Source organism: Aotus nancymaae, unplaced genomic scaffold (genome assembly GCF_030222135.1).
Source record: "Aotus nancymaae isolate 86718 unplaced genomic scaffold, 86718_ANA_hifiasm-v0.15.2.pri h1tg000029l, whole genome shotgun sequence".
NCBI lineage: Eukaryota > Metazoa > Chordata > Mammalia > Primates > Aotidae > Aotus > Aotus nancymaae.
In genome coordinates this window covers 24155483-24174042 of record NW_026988442.1, presented here as the reverse complement: position 1 = coordinate 24174042, position 18560 = coordinate 24155483, and the positions used below count along the sequence as shown (strand labels likewise).

At 42.5% G+C, this 18560-nt stretch overlaps 2 protein-coding genes and 1 long non-coding RNA gene across 6 annotated transcripts in view; 2 read left to right on the top strand and 1 right to left on the bottom strand.

The window, feature by feature from the left end:
- Positions 1–3465, top strand: part of ADA (adenosine deaminase) — a 65507-nt gene extending 62042 nt beyond the window's left edge. The window contains exon 12 of the mRNA XM_012467239.3: positions 940–3465. Within this exon, the coding sequence (XP_012322662.1) occupies positions 940–1085 (146 nt within the window). The 3' untranslated portion in view covers positions 1086–3465. The remainder of the gene's footprint in view (positions 1–939) is intronic.
- Positions 1–18560, bottom strand: part of PKIG (cAMP-dependent protein kinase inhibitor gamma) — an 89037-nt gene that overhangs the window by 25831 nt on the left and 44646 nt on the right. For 2 of the 4 annotated variants that reach the window (XM_012467248.2, XM_012467247.2), the window contains exon 2: positions 2603–2672. The gene's annotated coding sequence lies outside the window, so the exon portion shown is untranslated. Of the gene's footprint in view, positions 1–2602; positions 2673–5064; positions 5179–11154; positions 11498–18560 lie in introns of those variants that run through there. The other 2 variants (XM_012467246.2, XM_012467250.2) reach the window with 2 other exon arrangements.
- On the top strand, positions 15901–18026 carry LOC135276932 (uncharacterized). Its single transcript, XR_010344479.1, has 2 exons — positions 15901–16228; positions 16960–18026. It is a non-coding gene; the product is annotated as an uncharacterized LOC135276932 (long non-coding RNA).

The following is an 18560-nucleotide window of genomic DNA, read 5'->3' as shown; positions in this document are numbered from 1 at the left end:
ATTCCTTGCTGCCAAGCAGTTTGCCCATATGGTGGGAAGGCAGCAGCCCTGTTTAATGCACTTGGGGAAAAGGACTGATTGAGGGTAAGTGCTAAGTGGGGATGCTGGCCCCAGGATTCCGTCCATGTTTTGTTTGTCTGAAGGCTCTGTATAGGATTTTCAAGGTTTGTAAGAGAATCCCTTGATTCCTCTGTGTCCTTTGCATTGTCTGAAAGGTCTGAAGGAGCACCAGCGGAATGGCAAGTGCTGCGCACAGAAGTCAGAGAGCATGGCCTCTAGACTCCAGCTCTTCTCCTTCTTCCTGTGTCACTACCAGCAAATAGTTCCACCTCTTTGAGTTTCAGTTTCCTCATCTATACAATGGAGATAATATATATGTACTTCATAAGATCAAACTAAATGAGACTAAGAAGAATGTAAGTGCTTATCATGTCTGGCGCATGTCTTAAATAATAGTTCTAGAAGCTTTGCCCAAGCACTTTTTGTCTGTGGGTGTGGCCAAGAACATACCTGGCCTTCACTCAGTGTTTGCTCCCTCTCCTCTGTAGACTGATCTTTATGTGCCGCAGGGAGAGAGAGCTGTGAGACTGATCCCAAGGCTAAGGTGTCTTCACGGCTCTTATCCCAGGGGATAAGCTTAATATGCTCTTAATATGCTCTTAATAAGGACATACTTAATATGCTCTTGAGGATTTCAACAAATCCTTATGTAACAAGCAAACCAGAGAGATTTCTCTGGAAGCCCTAGCTGGGCATATAAAATATTCAGGTGAGATTAGAGAAAAGAAGAGTAATACTCACTGTCTTCATTTAATAGATAAAGAAGCTGAAGCTCACAGGTGTGAAGTGACTTGTCCAAGGCCACCTGTACGCTCTGCTTTATACTGAGTGCCCTGACCCACCCACCCACCCACCCCCACTTCCTCTTTTCTCTCCAAGGAAACGATCTCATCTTAGACTTGGGGCTCTGTCCCTGCCTTCTTGAAGGTCCAAGGGAAGGAGGAACACAGGCGCTAAGAGAGGTGATGAGAATGTGCCAGGCAGAGTACAGAACTCCCTCAGTCCTTTACCCAAACTGCAGCTAAACCTGAATCACACCTCTCTCCTGCTTAAAAGCCTCCAGTGACTTTCCATTCAGAACTATCAGGATAAAGTTCAGATTCGTTGACAACCACTTCCAGACTCAACTTCAGACACGGCATCCCCTGTGCACTGTGCACAGCCCATGGAATTCCATGGAGTACAGCGCCCCTGAGCCCCCAGGCCTTCACCATGCTGCTCCGCAAGCCCACAGCCTCTCCCTGTGCCTGTTCCAAGTCATCTCCTGCACATCTTTCAAGCCTCAGCACCCTCTGCCCACTAGCCCTCTGGACCTACCGCAGACTACTGCTACCAATCTACCGTCAGCCAGACCCATAAGCTTCCTGAGGGCAAGGACTGTGCTGCTTGTGCTTTGTTATCTAGTGTCCAATTTATAGAAGATGCTCCATAAATATCTGCTAAATAAATGTCAAAATGAGAAAAGCTTTTCCTGGCTGAGGCAGGAGCCTAAAGTGAGCTGCAGCAGACACAGCTGCACTGCGCCCCCTGTGGTGCTGAAGAGAGAGAAAATAATAAGACCTTCCCTCTCTTCATGCAGCTTTCAGTCCCCACACCGTCCTTAGTTTATGGACAGATGCACAGTAGATTCAGCAAGCTCTTCAGAGAGAAGAACTCATACCCAGGCTCTCTAGCCTCCTTGTGAAAATTCCAGCTGTGGAGAAGGTCCAGGTGGGTATAGGCCAATCTAGAATACCCTTCAATTCTGATACCTTAACAATTACATCTATGGATGCCGATGGATGCCTAGTGGGTGAGAAGATGTCTGTGGACCTGGTATTTCCAACTTGACGATTCAAAGAAATTCACCAGATTTGTTGATAAATACTGCTGCTTTAGGTAAAAAGTTGACTATTATGTTACGCTGAGTTTGAAAATATTAACTTATTCCAGAAGCATTTAGATATCATAAACTATGAACACTGACCCAAGGTGGCAATACTGCCAGGCAGGTCACTCATGCTCTATGAACGGCAACTTGTTCTCAGCGGGAGGGACTGCATCTTCATCCCTCCTCACCAGACTACTGGGCCAAACCCATTTCTTTGGGTTGGGTTTTGCTTGCTTTTGCTCCCCTTATACAGCATTAAAATGAAAATTCCCATCATGTGCCCTGGTCTTTGTGAAAACAGCTTTACAGCAAACACTTGGTGGACAGGAAAGCTGGCACCAGGCTCAAAGTTGGTAATAACTCCTGTGTATGATTCCTGCTCATGGCCAGGAAACCCATTCCCTCTTAAGCCACTGGAGGTAAACTGTCTTTCTGATACTATACATATTTTAAAAAAGAGCCTGAAAATGGAATCTTGATTGTGAACTTGCAGCATGATGTTATGTATCTAACTTCTGAAAAGAGCCCTCCTACCTTTTCTTCATAGGGTCAAAACCTACCTCTAACTTCATTTGGAACTTATGTATCTTCTTCCTTCAATCAGAAATAAAGGTATTCAGGCAGAAATGTGTGCTGCTCTGGCAGTATAGCATCAACAGGATCACTACCCACCTGGTTTAATTTTTTTTTCCTGCTTGCATCTCTTCAAATTTTCCACCGTTGACTAATCAGTATGGGAATTCTAAGGAACCAGAAGAAAAACAAAAATTAGAGCTAGATATACTCTGGGATTATAAAATGAAACAATCTTTTGAAAAGACAAGTCGACAATACCTATTAACATATTAAATGTGCATACATATCCTTTGGGGTCAAATTCCTGGACACATCACATTCCTGAAATGTCTAGGAATTTATACTACAGATATATTTATCTAATAAAAAGATACTCAGTGAAACATTGTACAGTAGCAAAACCAAGGGGGAAAACAACTTAAATGTCTATTAATAGAAAAAGAGTCAAATTATGGGGTATCAATATCATGAGAAACTATACACCTATTTCAAAGAATGAAGGCGATTTCATTGAACTGATATGGAAAAATGTACATGCTTGTTAAAAGGTATATTGTAAAATTGCTTATATTATCCTTTTTTAATTAAAAAAAAACATAAAAATTTTTTTTTTTGTTTCAGGAGACAAAGTCTCACTTTGTCCCCAGGCTGGAGTACACTGGTGCTATCATAGCTCACTGTAGCCTCAAACTCCTGGCCTCAAGCAATCATCCCCAGTCAGCCTCCTGTGTAGCTTGGGATTACAGGTGTAAGCTACTGTGTCCAATTCAAATATGAAGATGCTTATTTATGTTTAGAAAAAAGAAAAAAGTACAGCATTTGTGTACATGCATACTTTAAAAGGTATATAGTTTACACTTAAATAATTTTCAGTATACAAAGAAAAGAGCAAACTATAAGCAATGGTTTCCTGTGGGAAATTTCTCTCTTTTGAAAAAAAATTCTTTTCTTTTGAGAAATTGTGGGGAAAAAAATGAAAGACTTTCACTTTGTACATTATCTATTTCTGTTTTGATTGAAAACTTTTAAAGAGGCATGGGTAACTTTCACATTCATTACACATGCTATGCAAAAAATTCTATTCTAGCTAACATATCAAGTTTAAAGGCAAAAGATATTTTCAAACAAAGAATGGGCAAGTCTGCCATTCACAGACCCCAAGAATATTCTCTAACAGAAAGGAAACTGAACACAGAAAATAAGTGAGATTTTAGAATTAACGATGAGCAAAGGAATTAGTAGGCATATTGGTAAATTTAAATACATACTGATTGAATTTAAAAAAGCTAATAGGAGATACAACAAATGTGATATTTGATAATATTAAATATCTAACAATAACAGGATAGAAAAGATCAAATTTTTAAGTTCCTTGAGTATTCAGAACACAGAAATACTGTTTTACTTTCCATAATACATCCATGATGCATATTAAAATTCTAAAGGTTAAAAACAACAAAAAAAATAAAAATAGAATGCATAAATACCACACCAGTTAGCACGTGGTCAACTTGGGTGGAAAAGCCCAGTTATCGAGAAATATCAACCCTTTGGAAATCACTATGTAATTTTAATTAAATTTCAGGAAAAATACCAATTGGTTTTCTAGAGGGTGAATGGATAAAATTACTCTAAGTGCATACAGAATAGCCAAAAAAATTGGCCAAGAAATAGTCCAGAAAATTATGAAAAATAGGGGATTTGTCTTATGAGATTAAAAAATGTACAATAAAGACATTATAACAAAAAGATATGGTATTAGCATAAGAATAGACAAATAGGTCTGTGGACTAGAACAGAAAGTCCAGAAATATTAACAGATGCAAGTATATAAAGAAACTTATTTATAAAAATATGGGATTTCAATGTAAAAGGAAAAGACCTTTTTTTAAGAAATAGTATTGGCATAATTAGAACACAGCTAGACCACTTCTTCTTGCTATCTATAAACATAAATTCCAATGGGATTAAAGATTCTAGATTAAGTTAATTAAAACAATAAAAGTATTAGGAGAACATTTAGGAAAATATTTATATAAATTTGATGTATGGAAGTTATTTTTAAATAAGGTAAGAAATCTAGACACTATAAAGAGAAACAAAATACACTCTTTACAATAAAAAATTTTATATTTTGCAATAAAAAGCAAATGATAGATTTAGAAGAATATTTGTAGCACATATGGTATCCGTAACATATAAATCATATAAAGAGCTCCTACAACTTGTTGAGATAAAGGCAAACAAGACTATTCTAAGACTAGGTGAAGGAAATTCACAGAATGAAATGGCCAATTAACATGAATCAATGTTTAATCTCACTAAGTAGTAAAGTAAGTAACTATCAGACACGATTTTCCCCAATAGCTTGGCCACAAAATCAAACAATAGAGATACAAAGGAAGGGAGGGAGAGAAGGAGGAAGGGAGAAAAGAAGAATAGTGAGGATATGTAATATTGGTAAAAATTCTGGGAAATGGAAGTACTTGGGAAGTACTGGTATTTTGCAGGGAAGAATACAAATTATTACAACTCATTGTAAAGTAGGATGGTATTACCTATTAAAATGTTAAATATGGCCAGATGCAGTGGCTCATGCCTGTAATTCCAGCACTTTGGGAGGGCAAGTGAGGAGGATCACTTGAACCCAGGAGTTTGAGACCAGCCTGGGCAACCTGGGGAGACATGTTTCTACAAAAAAAAATAAACAAAATCAGGTGGGCATGATGGCATGTGCCTGTGTTCTCAGCTACTTGGGAAAGTGAGTAGCCTCCTCACTCCATTTCACTGTTGCCTTCCAATCCATTCCCCACACAGCAAACATCACCCACAGAGGCCAACATCTCCCAGGCCGAGCCTAACTCTCTTAACCTCCTCACCCTAATTTTCACCCATTTCTTCCCTTCCTCTCCCACTGTGCTTTGGCCACAAAGGCCTTCCCTCAGTTTCTCCAACACTCTGTATGCTTTCCTGCCTCAAGTGCTTTCACATGTGCTCTTCTACCCACCTGGATTATTCCTTCCCAATCCACGCACCCTTCTTCACTCCCTTTCCCTCCTTTACTCTTGATAAAACTGACTCCTCTTCTCAGTTTTTGTTTTGTTTTGAGATGGAGTCTTGCTCTGTCACCCAGGCTGGAGTGTAATGGTGTGATTTCAGCTCACTGCAACCTCCACCTCCCAAGTTCAAGCAATTCTCCCTCCTCAGCCTCCCAAGTAGCTGGAACTACAAGTACGCACCAACACGCCTGGCTAATTTTTGTATTTTTTTTTTAGTAGAGATGACGTTTTGCCATGTTGGTCAGGCTGGTCCCAAAATCCTAACCTCAGGTGATCCACCCACCTCAGCCTCCCAAAGTGCTGGGATTATAGGCATGAGTCACCGCACCTGGCCCTCTTCTCAGTTTCAACACCACCTCTTCAAGGAAGACCCCAGCCACACTCTCCTCTTTTGCTGCCCCTGCTTATTGACTTCTTAACGCCACCATTTGTGCTTGTAAACTTCATGCAGGTAAAGGCCATGCCTGTTTTATTTAACATCATCCACCTATCACCTTGCCCAGTTCCTGGCAGATACTAGGTTCTCAACAAATATTGGCTAAATATGTGAAAAATTTATTGAAGGCTCAGCTCAAATGGTACTGCTCCTCCAATTTCTCAGGCTTTCTACAGGACTCTGTACCCATCTTAGGGCACATTATCACATATGTTCATGTTATCTGAGTCTTTTTTCCTATCAGGCTGTGAGCAACCTCAAGGTCTTATTTACCCTGACATTCCCCACAGCACCTTGCGTAATGCCTAACACATAGAGGGTTCTTAGCAGTAGGTGAATCCATGCACACATACATGAAAGTACAAATGAAAACTGCAGGCTCGACCCAATCCCAGATAGTGGTTTCTCTCCCTCCCAGTGATTGTAAGCCCAGAACACAAGCACCTTTGAGATATGCAAACAAACATGAGACTCTACCCAGGGAGAAATTAAAATTAGAGCTGAACTTGAAATATAGTGGTATGTGGGTGGGGGGGATTGGGAGACAGGCCCTTATTCAAAAACCAGAGAAGTGAAATTACTGAGTGATGATTTATTTTAAGTATGTTTTTCTGTACTATCTAGCTTTTCTTCCCATGAACATATTCTAATTTTGCAATCAGGAAAATTTTAAAAACCCACAATAAATGTTATAAAAACAAACCAACGGAAAGTCAGTGGTGATTTTAGACTACAAAAATCACCCGTCCCTCTGTTTCCTTACTACAACTTTGGACTTCAGATTCAGGGCCCTGTCAGGTGGGGCCCATACATTTTGTGAGGAAGTGTTCTTTCTGCCCCTCTGAAGCCACGGGAGTTAGGAAGGTGCCAGAAATGAGTGCTTCACCAGGTGCAGCTCTCAGTTGCTCCCTAATGCAAATGCTGGCAAAGCTCCCAGAGTCAGGAACTATAGGGAGAGAGCAGGAGGAATCAACCCCCAGCACAAGATCAGGACCTTCACAAGGATGCTGATCCAGTGTCTGGCATTTTGGAGCACTTGGACATACTTTCTTCGCAGTACTTTTCACATGCCATTTAAATTATTTACTCCTCTGCCCATCTTCCCTTGATGCACAGAGAACTCCACAAGACCGGAGGCTGTGTCTTTACCCCAGTCCTCTAGCCCAGTGCTTAGTACTAACAGGCCCTCAATGTACGTTTATCGAATGTTAAAGACCATACTGATAAAGTACTAAAACAGTAAGTGGCCTAGATCCCTGGGACACAGTAAGAATGCACCAAATACTTTCTTCAGTGCTATGAAGGGCCATTATTCAGTTCTGAAGAGCCAAGCTAAAGCCTGTCATTTCTTCAAAGATTACAGAGACTTCTTTTAGGAAATGCTGGCTTCCTCCAGTAGAGCGGATGCATTATGCGTTCTGATCTGCAATTCATAATCAATCAGCATAAGAGCTGACTGCAACTTCCAAAGAAACCACTCTTTGAAGGAGCAGTACTCAAAGTTTTCCTAAGGCATTTCTGAAGGATTTCCAGGAAGCAATGAGCTCAGCCTAGGGTCATGATTAATAACCTGTTTCCCAGAACTTTAGATTTTCCACCTCAGTTTCCACTTAGGAATTGCTTCTGGCCCCTCATGAAAGAAAGCACTTGGCAGAGTTAACTGTGCCCAGTTCAACTTCTTGTCTGTCACACCCAGCACCTGCTACCAGCTTCTTCCTTAGGTTGCTGGGCTAGGGTCCTCTGGTCCGAAGAGAATAGCAGCCCCTTCTACTTTTGGCCTCAGCACTGGCTGGCTGATTTGAGGTTCAGCATCACTTGACTAGGTGAGAGGAAATAGTGCTAAGGCTTGGTTTGAAGAGCCAACATGGCAGCTCCAGGGTCCATCACAGGGATTTCAAAATGATGAGTTCAAAGATAACTTCCGGTTCCTCATACAAATGCCATCCTATGTCTGAGGGGGCAGATGCCTGTGTATATTGGCTGACATTCTCTTTCTGGAAATTGGGAGCAGCTAATCCTAAGCATGTATTTTTATACCAACTAAGTGCTTTATGATCCCTATCTCATTTCATCCACATGGCACCCCTTTGAGGTCGGTATGACTGTGACCCTCACCCCCACTTGACAGAAAGAGAAGTAGGTTCAATAAGATGAGGTGCTCAGTCCAGGATCTCCCAGCTAGGAGGTAGTGAGCGCAGAGCTCTTACCTGCTATCCCTTTCCAATTTCTCACTGAACTCTAGATTGTCTAAATTGAAAGAGACAGCAGACACCAACCAGACCCAGGGTTGCAAATGCCCACAGGGGCCAGGGGCCAGGCAGGGGACTAGAGAGTGGGGCAGGGGAATGCGCAGATGGTAATGAACTGGAGAACACACCTGCCTAAAGGCATTCAAATTAAAACCAAAACACCACTCTGACTTCAGGCTCTAGTTCACTCGTCATCATTTCACAGATGGGGAGACTGAGATCCAGGGAGGTGATACAGAAAAAGCAGTGCAGTATGGTAAAATGTTCAAGGGCTTCGGGTACAGCCAGTTCTCACTAGGAACTCAAGCTCTATCCCCTGCCAGCTGTGAGACTCTGGGCAATCCACTGTGCCTCTCTGTGCCTTTCTTATGTATAACATGGAAATGATCTCTGCCTCATATAATTGCTGTGAAGATTAAGAGAAGTCAGCATATGCAAGATGCCCAGCCCTGTATGTGACATTTATTTCAGGAATATACAAAAGCCAGGGAAGATCTCTGGACACGTCTTTTCCACATGCTACCTCCACTCCCAAGATGGCCTAAACTCACTGCCAGGGTGACTGAGGTGGGGTAGGTCAGGAAAAGCACACTGATAACAACAGGGACTTTGACACACAAAATAAGAATCAAAAGCCACCCTCGTCTGGTACATGAAGGCCTGGTTGAGGAGTATAAGGCATTCCACATTTCCAATTCCCACTTCCTGGACCACAAAGTCTAGGTACCTTCCTTCCAGAACATCACTTCCTCATACCACATACCACCTTAAGAAAAAGCATGTCTTTTTTGATTATTCCAAATCTCAAGACCCTGAGGGTGCTGGGATGAAGCAGAGGAGGTGGCCCTGGCCTTCCTACTGCCCATGCCCATGGGTGGGTCCATGGAAGCAACAGTCCACCTTCAATGGGATGAACTGCTGGGGAAGACTGCAGCTTTAAGAAAGGCCAAGGGCTGTTAAGACCCCTCCTGTTAACTAGTATCTTAATTCAAATAAATAGTTTCTAAATATCACAACTTCCTGAGGATTTGGGTCTCTTATGCTCTTAAAGAAAGCCCTTTATTTGTCAAGACCTAGGACCTTGGAAATTCAAAATCTGACATTTTTTTTTTTTTGCACTCTGGCTGTGCCTATCCTTCCCTTGCGGCAGGAGAGGGCAGGTCTACATTAAATGATGAAAGAGAGGCAAATAGAGAGACGTTCCCCCTTCTTCTCTCTCTTTCTTGCCTAACTAGGAACTAGGATGGCAGGCTTTAAGTTTAAATTAAGTTGTGTCTCCTTTGTACCTATGTGCCAGGCTTTCTACTGGGCAATGGGGCATAGCGATGGGCTAGACAGACAGGCAGAGAGGGTGCACATGGTCCAGTGGAGACACAGGGAACTGAAGTTATGCCAGTAATTATGTAAATACTGTTCAGTTAAACATGAAGGGGTTCAGGATCATATGAGAACATATAAGTAGATGGTTGCCCTCAGTCAACAGTGTTAGGGAATAATACTGACCATCTAGTGCTATGTAAATGGTTGAGCATAACACAGGGCCTAGTGCTTAAGAGATACTCAATAATGTCAATTCCTTCTTTCCTCTCTCCCCAAGTGTACATGCTTGTGTATGTGTGTGCACACATATAAACACACATATACACACACCACTAACACTTTGTCTTTCTCTTTGTTCAAGAACATTTTACCTAAAAAAAGACCCATAAAAACTCAGAAGTAACTTAATGTTGCCTGTTTTATGCCTTCTTTTAACTGCCCTACAGACACCTGTTTTTAGCTACTCTGGGAAACTGAAAACCTCAGGTACTTTGCTCCTAAAGCCAGAAAGGCCCAACACAAAGGGAAAAGAAATATGGACAGTTCATTTCATACTCAATTTGGAAATACAGAGATCATCTAGTATTGTCCCCTCATCAGGTACAAACGAAGAAACAGACCCAGAGAGTATGAAACACTTGCCCAAGGTGACAGTTTCTTTGGGTGACCCTTCTAATACATGGTAGCTTTTCGGTTTTTTAAGCTGAAATCTTTCCCTGTTAGCTTTAACTTTTCAAATATATACACTTAATGTGCTAACTGGGAGGTGGGCCCCCACACATTCAAGCCATCTCAAGCCACCTGGGAACCCTCAGTTCAGGGACACCAAGTAAGGCGACCTGGGCACAACAAGGGCCCCTTCTTTTCCTCTCTATAGAGTAGCTTGCTTAGTTTCAAATCCTGAAAACAGATACCAACAAATAAAACGCCGAAGGGCTTACATGTCCTGTTTATATTCTAGGCATAAACAGCAAACTTTTTAAAGGAAGCAATAAAAAGATCACAAACCCAAGGTTAAAGATTTCCAGCCCCTTTCCATCTTGGAGTTTTCCACACAGCTGCTGCAGCATTGGGTTTATATATGATAAATTCATGAAGTCTGACCGTATCTGTAACTGAAATTTAACACAACGATCGTATTCGTGAGGGGGAAGATTATAGGGGATTTTCACTACTTTCAGAGACTTTTCTTTCCAGAACGTTTAAAAAATTTTATACCACCTTTGTAATCAGAAAAAAAAGTAAAGGTCTTACAAACACCAATTTCTCAAGGAAGATTTATTTCTTCACTTATATCTGGAGCAAGGAGCTGCTTTTAAAGCTCTGAATATTCTGTCAAAGTTCTCTGAGTAAAAATCAAACAGCATCTAAATGGAGCCCATCTGTGAGACTTAAGGTTCCGACTAGCCTTAGGCAGTTTCAGACAAAGCCATAATTTTCAGAGCAAGCTCACATATATCATAATATAAAAATAGACAGTTTGTGGCCAAGAGGCTGGAAAGCAAGCTCTCTAGAGAGCTCAGCCTCCAAGCTCTGCTTCTCCCTGGAGGTGGTGGACAGGGGAGGAGAGTAAAGTTTACTTACAAGAGCAAAGTTTCCTCAACATTCAGTGGTCCTCAGTCAAAAGTGGAGGCAGAATTTAAGACATCAGCATTCAAGGTTAGCAGTCCAGCCAGACCTGTGGTGCAGGCAGGATTCTCACTTTACCCCTCTCTCTCTCTTCCCTGTGTCTCCCAAATGAAAAGCACTTCGAGGTTTTAGTGGGTGTTTCCCATGTCTCGGGCCAAGTAAGTCCCCGTTTGTTGTAATCCAATGCTCAGCCTGATGATGTCAACCACACAACTCACAAGCTCAGTTTCCACCTCTCTATCCACGGGAGAGACCCATTTCCTGTGGACAATAAGCCAGGGGCTGTAGCTGCACCCCAGGCCGCCACACTCGCCTAACATCCTTCCTTCAATTTTCAGCCCTGCAGCTTTAGTAACAAAAGGCTTCCTATCCACTCACTGAGCCAGGGTTTCTGGGTAAACCCCTTTGCTTCTTAGTGAGTTGTCTACTTTGCCATGTGTTTAATTCATTTCTTTGGTATATAACATACTAGTTAGAGTGGAGATCTTCATCCCACCCCATACCCATCTCTTTCTTCCTGCCCAATTTTCCAAGTTGTTTAATTTCTCCCAAGTCTTCCAGGTACATGCTGGGCACAGTACATGAGATAGTCCTTCAAGTTGGGGAGGTGACGTGTGCCCACAGGGAAGGCTTGGAAACATCACTGTCTGTCACCTGGGGACCTGGGTTCGGGTCTCGGTCAGGCCTTCACCTGAATGAATGACCTCAAGCAAGTCACATCCCTCTCTGGACCTCAGTTTCCCCATCAACAAAATGCTGGCTTTGGTGCTTTCCACTTCTGAAATTCAGTGACTAAAAATCAGTGACAGAGGAGCTAATCAACAAATGCATTATATAGAGAGCATTTTACTACAAGCTACCCAACTACATGCTTGAGGGAAGGAAGAACCTGGAGAAGTCAGAGGCCACTGCCCAAGATGCCAGGCTCAGCTGGGCTCCTTTAACCCCCTTTTATAAAGGAAACAAACAGATTCTCTGGGAGTAAAACCAAAAGAATTCACTGAACAAGTCCTCAGGGACATGAAAAGCAGCAGCATAAACTACCAGATAAGATAAACAAGTAAGAGAATTTAAATGTCCTTAGGGACTAACATGGAACAGCCGTAGTTACGAGAGATAATTTCATGCATTTGTCTAGTGCTTGATGGTAAAGACAAAGAACATCTCTCTACTTTTGTGTATAATGGGAAGCAATGTGACATGCACAGCGGTTAGAAACATCCTTTGGGAGCCACAGATGTGGATCTGAGTTCTGTGTGACTTAATTTCTCTGAACTTCAGTTTTTTTAACTGTCAAGTGGGATACTAATGCCTCTGTTTTAGGATTGTGGGAATTAAAAAACACATGTAAGGAAATTGAAAGTATTTGGTACATACTAAGTATTGAATAAATGTTAGCTCTTGTTATACATAATCTCATTTGATTTTAATAACATCCTTAGGAGAATTAGATATTCAGAGGCTATATTATTAATCTCTCTTTCCTGGATAAGAAGATATATAGAGAGAAGTTAGGTGACATGCCCAAGGTCACACAGCTCAAAGCAAAACAGACAGAATTAGAAATGGAGCCTCAACTCCTAACTAGGTCAGCACATGTGCTATACACATGCCAATGTCATTTCTCAAAATTGTTGCTGCAGCCAGCCTGGTAAAGGAAACACTCAGGCCACTAGGTCAGAGAGGCTGCTTTCCTTGCTTTGCTACCAAACCCTGTGTGGCCTGAAGCAAGTGTGGGCTTCAACTAACTCTCTCAAAAGGAGCAGATCTGATCTGTTTCAATGCTACTTTGATGGTGATGGGAAGGTAGGGACGGAGCTCTACTGGCAAAGCTGCTCTCTATAGGTGGGGAAGAGGCTGTGGTACTTTGTGGTTTAATAAGATTTTTTATTGGTTCTCAGAAAACACAAATGCTTATCAGAAAAGACCTGAGAAAACATGCTATATTAGGAGGAAGTTTGCCAATCTGAAGGCTTTCAACGTTATATAGGACTGTTGTGGAATAAAAACCACACCAGTCTGGTAACCCACAGAGAGCAGTCGTTCACAGTTCAGAGACCTGGGCTTCCTTCTGGTCCCCAGACCTTCTTGCTGTGCCTTGGTTTCCCAATGCAAAATGAGAATAATAGCCTTACTCCCCAAGGTTCTTGTGTGGGTTAAATGCCTGCCACATACTATTCATTCAAAATTACTTGAAAAATAAGCTGCAGTGTTTTCATAGTAAAGACACTGCAGCTTATTTTTTTTCCAATTCTGACCAGAATTAGAAAAAATTTCTAATTCTGAATTTCTGATGAAATTCTAATTTCATCATCCTTTGCCCTAATGGTGATGTGACAATGAAATAAAGTCACATATTGGTCAGGAAGTCAGAAGGGTCCTGTATTTCTCCAGAATGTCAGGATGAGTAATGAACAAAAACCCACCCATAGCTGTCAGGCCTGTTCTTGGCAGCAACACTCAGTTTGGAGGGACTGGAGGTTGGGGCCATTGTTTGGCTGAGCCTTTATTCTAGAAGCCTGAGTGGGTGTCAGGAAATAAGGGTGGGTTCTTGAGATGGGTGCTTTGAATCATGTTTTGTTACTTGAACAAAAATAATAGTAAGGAGCCCATTCATAAAAACAACAATATCATTTTCTTTAAACATGTACTTTGTAACACTTCCTTTGTGAACTGAATAATTCTACATCTGTGACAGAATCCCGGAAGACAGAATCATAGCAACACTGGCACATTCATTTCTTCTTTTTATTTTATTTTATTTTATTTTTGAGATGGAGTCTTGCTCTGTCACCCAGGCTGGAGTGCAGTGGCACGATCTTGGCTCACTGCAACTTCTGCCTCCTGGGTTCAAGTGATTCTTCTGCCTCAGCTTCCCAAGTAGCTGGGATTACAGGTGAGTGCCACTATGCCTGGCTAATTTTTTGTATTTTTGGTAGAGACAGGGTTTCACCATATTGGCCAGGCTGGTCTCAAACTCCTGACCTCATGATCCACCCTCCTTGGTCTCCCAAAGTGCTGGGATTACAGGCATAAGCCACCACGCTCAGCCCCATTTCTTCTTATAACTGACAATATTGGACACACTATGTGGACTGGAGGCCATACTGTGCACTGAGCACTCTCTAAACACCACTTCATGTCATCCTCACAATAATCAGGTGCAGGAGACATTATCAATATTCACATCCTACAGCTGTAGCAACAGATGCATGGCGAGCCAACCAACCTGCTCAAAGGCTCACAGGAGCAAGGGGCAGAGCCTATGCTCTAACTGGAGACCATTCGGGGCCAGTCCTGAATCCACAACCCCCTTGCACTACTGCCTCTTAAAGGGCTTCCCTTCAGGAAACTTGGCTGTTTTTCACAGACAGCAGTATCAGCTCCACTTGAGGATGAAAGAAACTTTGGCTGCTTAATTCCACCCTCTACCCCCACTTTAGAAGGAGTCTCTCCTTCCTCTGAATTTCCTTAGTACTTTCTGTTTCTCTCTTAAGTAACTTACCCTTTTCTCCTTTGACACATATTTTTTGGGGGCAGGTCTAATTTCCCTAGAATCTGCTAGAATCCTAACTTCTTAAGGAAAAGATCTGTGTCTAATTTAGCAGCATTTTGTACATATTATGAGACACTCATTAAAATAAGGAAATCTATAAACAAACCCCAATACTATTATTGGATGTTTACCATATGCTAGGTAATATTCTGCTTTATTATATTTTATTTATTTATTTATTTTTGTGGAGATGGGGGTCTCACCATATGCCCAGGTTGGTTCTGAACTCCTGATCTCAAGTGATCTGCCTGCCTTGGCCTCCCAAAGTGTTCAGATTATAGGCGTGAGCCACCATGCCTGGCTGTATTCTAACTGCTTTATATAATTACCTCATTTAATCCCATAAGGATCTCTATGAGGTCGGTATCATTATTATCCCCTCCTGATACATGAGAAAATCACAGACACAGATTGATTAACTTGTTTGGATGAAATGTTAGTTCATTTTGCATTGCTATAAGGGAATACCTGAGGCTGAATTATTTATGAAGAAAAGAGGTTTACTTGGCTCATGGTTCTGCAGACTATATAAGCATGGCTCACGCCTGTAATCCCAGCACTTTGGGAGGCCAAGGCAGGCAGATCACAAGGTAAAGAGATCGAGACCATCCTGGCCAACATGGTGAAACTCCATCTTTACTAAAATACAAAAATTAGCTGGGCGTGGTGGCATGTGCCTGTAGTCCCAGCTACTCGGGAGGCTGAGGCAGACCAATCGCTTGAACCTGGGAGGCAGAGGATGCAGTGAGCCGAGATCGCACCACTGCACGCCAGCCTGGCGAAAGAGCAAGACTCTGTCTCAAAAAAAAAAAAAGAAAGAAAAAAAAAAGGCATGGTGCCAGCATCTGCTTCTGGTGAGGCCTTAGGAAAGGGGAGCCGGAATGTCGCAAGGCAACAGAGGGAGCAAGTGTAAGAGGAAGAAGTGCCAGGCTCTTTTTAAACAACCAGGGCCAGGCATGGTGGCTCATGCCTGTAATCCCAGCACTTTGGGAGGCCCAAGGCAGGTGGATCACCTGATGTCAAGAGTTCAAGACCAGCCTGGCCAATGTGGTGAAACCCTATCTCTATTAAAAATACAAAACTTAGCCAGGCTTGATGGTGCACCCATGCAGTCGCAGCTACTCAGGAGGCTGAAGCAGGAGAATTGCTTGAACTTGGGAGGCAGAGGTTGCAGTGAGCTGAAATCACACCACAGCATTCCAGCCTGGATGACAGAATGATAATCTGTCTTAAAAAAAACACACAAAAAACAACGTATTGAAATTAGAAACTTAAACCTTTTTGGGGGGAGGGGAGTCAAACCCATAAAAGATGACTAAGACATTGCTCAAAGTATTTTTTTGGTTTTAGAGTACATGTGGCTGCTTTTTCTTCAGGGTTTGATGTTCAGAGGACCCACTTCATGGTCCCCTTTGGACTGCTGTTTGGGTGTGTCTAAAGGACAGCTGCAAGGAGAAGTGAAGCCTGACCCCAGTGAGTATGTGGCTAGAAACTGGATAGGTTTATGGAATATCACATTGTCCCCTCCCTGCCTTTTTTCAAACCACTTCCCATCAGCTTAAGTTTCCAACTAGGGCTGTTTGGAGAGAGATGGACCTTCACTTACATTAACTTTAAACAGTCTTGGACTCATTGATTTTTGCAGCTGAAAGGAACATGTGGTCTCCTCATTTTAGGGGTGAGGAATGTCAGATCCAGAGAAGGCAAGGGACTATCCTGAGGTTGTACAGCCTGGTGCTCTAACAGGAGAAGGACCTTCTATTGGTTTGAGACTCTCACTTGCTACTGCACTTTTAAATACAAATTTGAAGCACTCTTCCCTCTTGTTTTGGTTAACTCCAACTCAGCCATCAGATTTCATATTAAATGTCACTTCCCTAGGGTGACCTTTTCTCTGAGCCACGTTAGCTCCCCCTGCTGTACGGGTTTCATGGTACCCCTATGTCTCGTCTCATAACCCTTAACATATTTGTAAGTACACATCCCATGTGTTTCCCTACCAGACTGTAAGCTCCACAAGGTCAACACTATGGCTCCCTGGTTCACTGAATACATCTATCCCAAGTGCCTAGAAGAGTGCCTGGCATAAAATAGGAAACTCAATAAATATTTTCTAAACACACACACACACACACATACACACACACACACACTCACTCACTCTCACTCTCTCTCTCTCTCTCTCTCTCCCCCCCTTAATCCAGTCTACGGTAAAACAATAACATACTTTTTGTGAAAAGCACCATGTCTTCTAAACTACAAATTGGACCTTCTTGCTGAAGGAAGGATCATTAGAGGACAAGAGATTTCATTTCAAATAATTTCCAGAAGATAGAAAAAGTTCAGAGAGGCATGACAACAGAACCTCAAGTTCAGAGCACAGGGACAAGAAAGCACCATTAGAAATGAGAGATAAAGAACGGCATGGAACCTCAGGGAGGCTCTGGGCCTGAAGACAGCAGGCATGGAGAAGATTCAGGAGATGGGCCATAAATGGAGGGATCCACTGAAGGTCCTGTGCCAGCCAGCTCCTCTGTCCCATACCTGGAGCACCCACAGGGCCCTAAAGCTCTGTCGAACCACAGGGAAAGACAGGAGGCCTCTTTAAATAAATTGAATGAACTGCCTGGGATTGATCGAGGGCTTCTAGTGAGAGTCTGGCCTCCTTATTCTGACACACGAAGGGCCCTCAGTGTAACTGCTGCTCCTGCTCATGTGCCCTCAAGCATCTTCCACTTAGTACCTTAGTACCCTTCCAGTACCCAGCAACTTCCCAGGCAGGGCAGAGGCCTATGGTACAAACAGATGACCCATTCCAGAGGAAACCGAGACCTATCCCCTTAAAGAAGTCTTTTATTATTGATTGTGAATGGCCAAATAAGCACGCCAAGATGTCTGATGAAAACCAACTGCATGACAGGAGTTCAACACCAGCCTGGCCAACATGGCAAAACCCCATCTCTACTAAAAATACAAAAATTAGCTGGGCATGGTGGTGAGTGCCTGTAATCCCAGCTACTTGGGAGGCTGAGACAGGAGAACTGCTTAAACCCAGGATGTGGAGGTTGCAGTGAGCTGAGATGGTGCCACTGCACTCCAGTCTGGGCAACAGAGGGAGACTGTCTCAAAAACAAACAAACAAAAAACTGATGAGTCAAGAAAAAGCGGTATGGTAATGTGAGGTCCTTGTTTGGATCTGACTGGAAAGAAGAAAAAAAAATCATGAGTTAATTGGAGATCACTGCTAATAATAAAGGATTATGAATTATTTTATGCATGATAGTAGTGCGGTTATATTTTTAAAAGGAGTCCTTATTCTCTTAAAAATACATACTAGACCGGGCGCGGTGGCTCACGTCTGTAATCCCAACACTTTGGGAGGCCAAGGCAGGTATATCATCTAAGGTCAGGAGTTCAAGACCAGCCTGACTGATATGGTAAAACCCTGTCTCTACTGAAAATAAAAAAATTAGCCAGGCATGGTGACATGCGCCTGTAGCCCCAGCTACTTGGAAGGCTGAGACAGGAGAACTGCTTGAACGTGGGAGGTGGAGGTTGCAGTGAGCTGAGATTGTGCCACTACACTCCAGCCAGGGTGACTGAGCAAGACTCTGCTGCAAACAAACAAACAAAATCATGCTAAAGTAGTTACTGATAAAATGATGTCTAGAATTTACTCCAAAATAATCTAGTGGCAAGGGAAAAGTGGCTACCAGCATAGATGAAACAAGACTGGCCATGGGTTGTTGATTTTTGAAGCCGGGTAATGTGTGGTACATGTGGATTCATTATACTATTCTTTCTA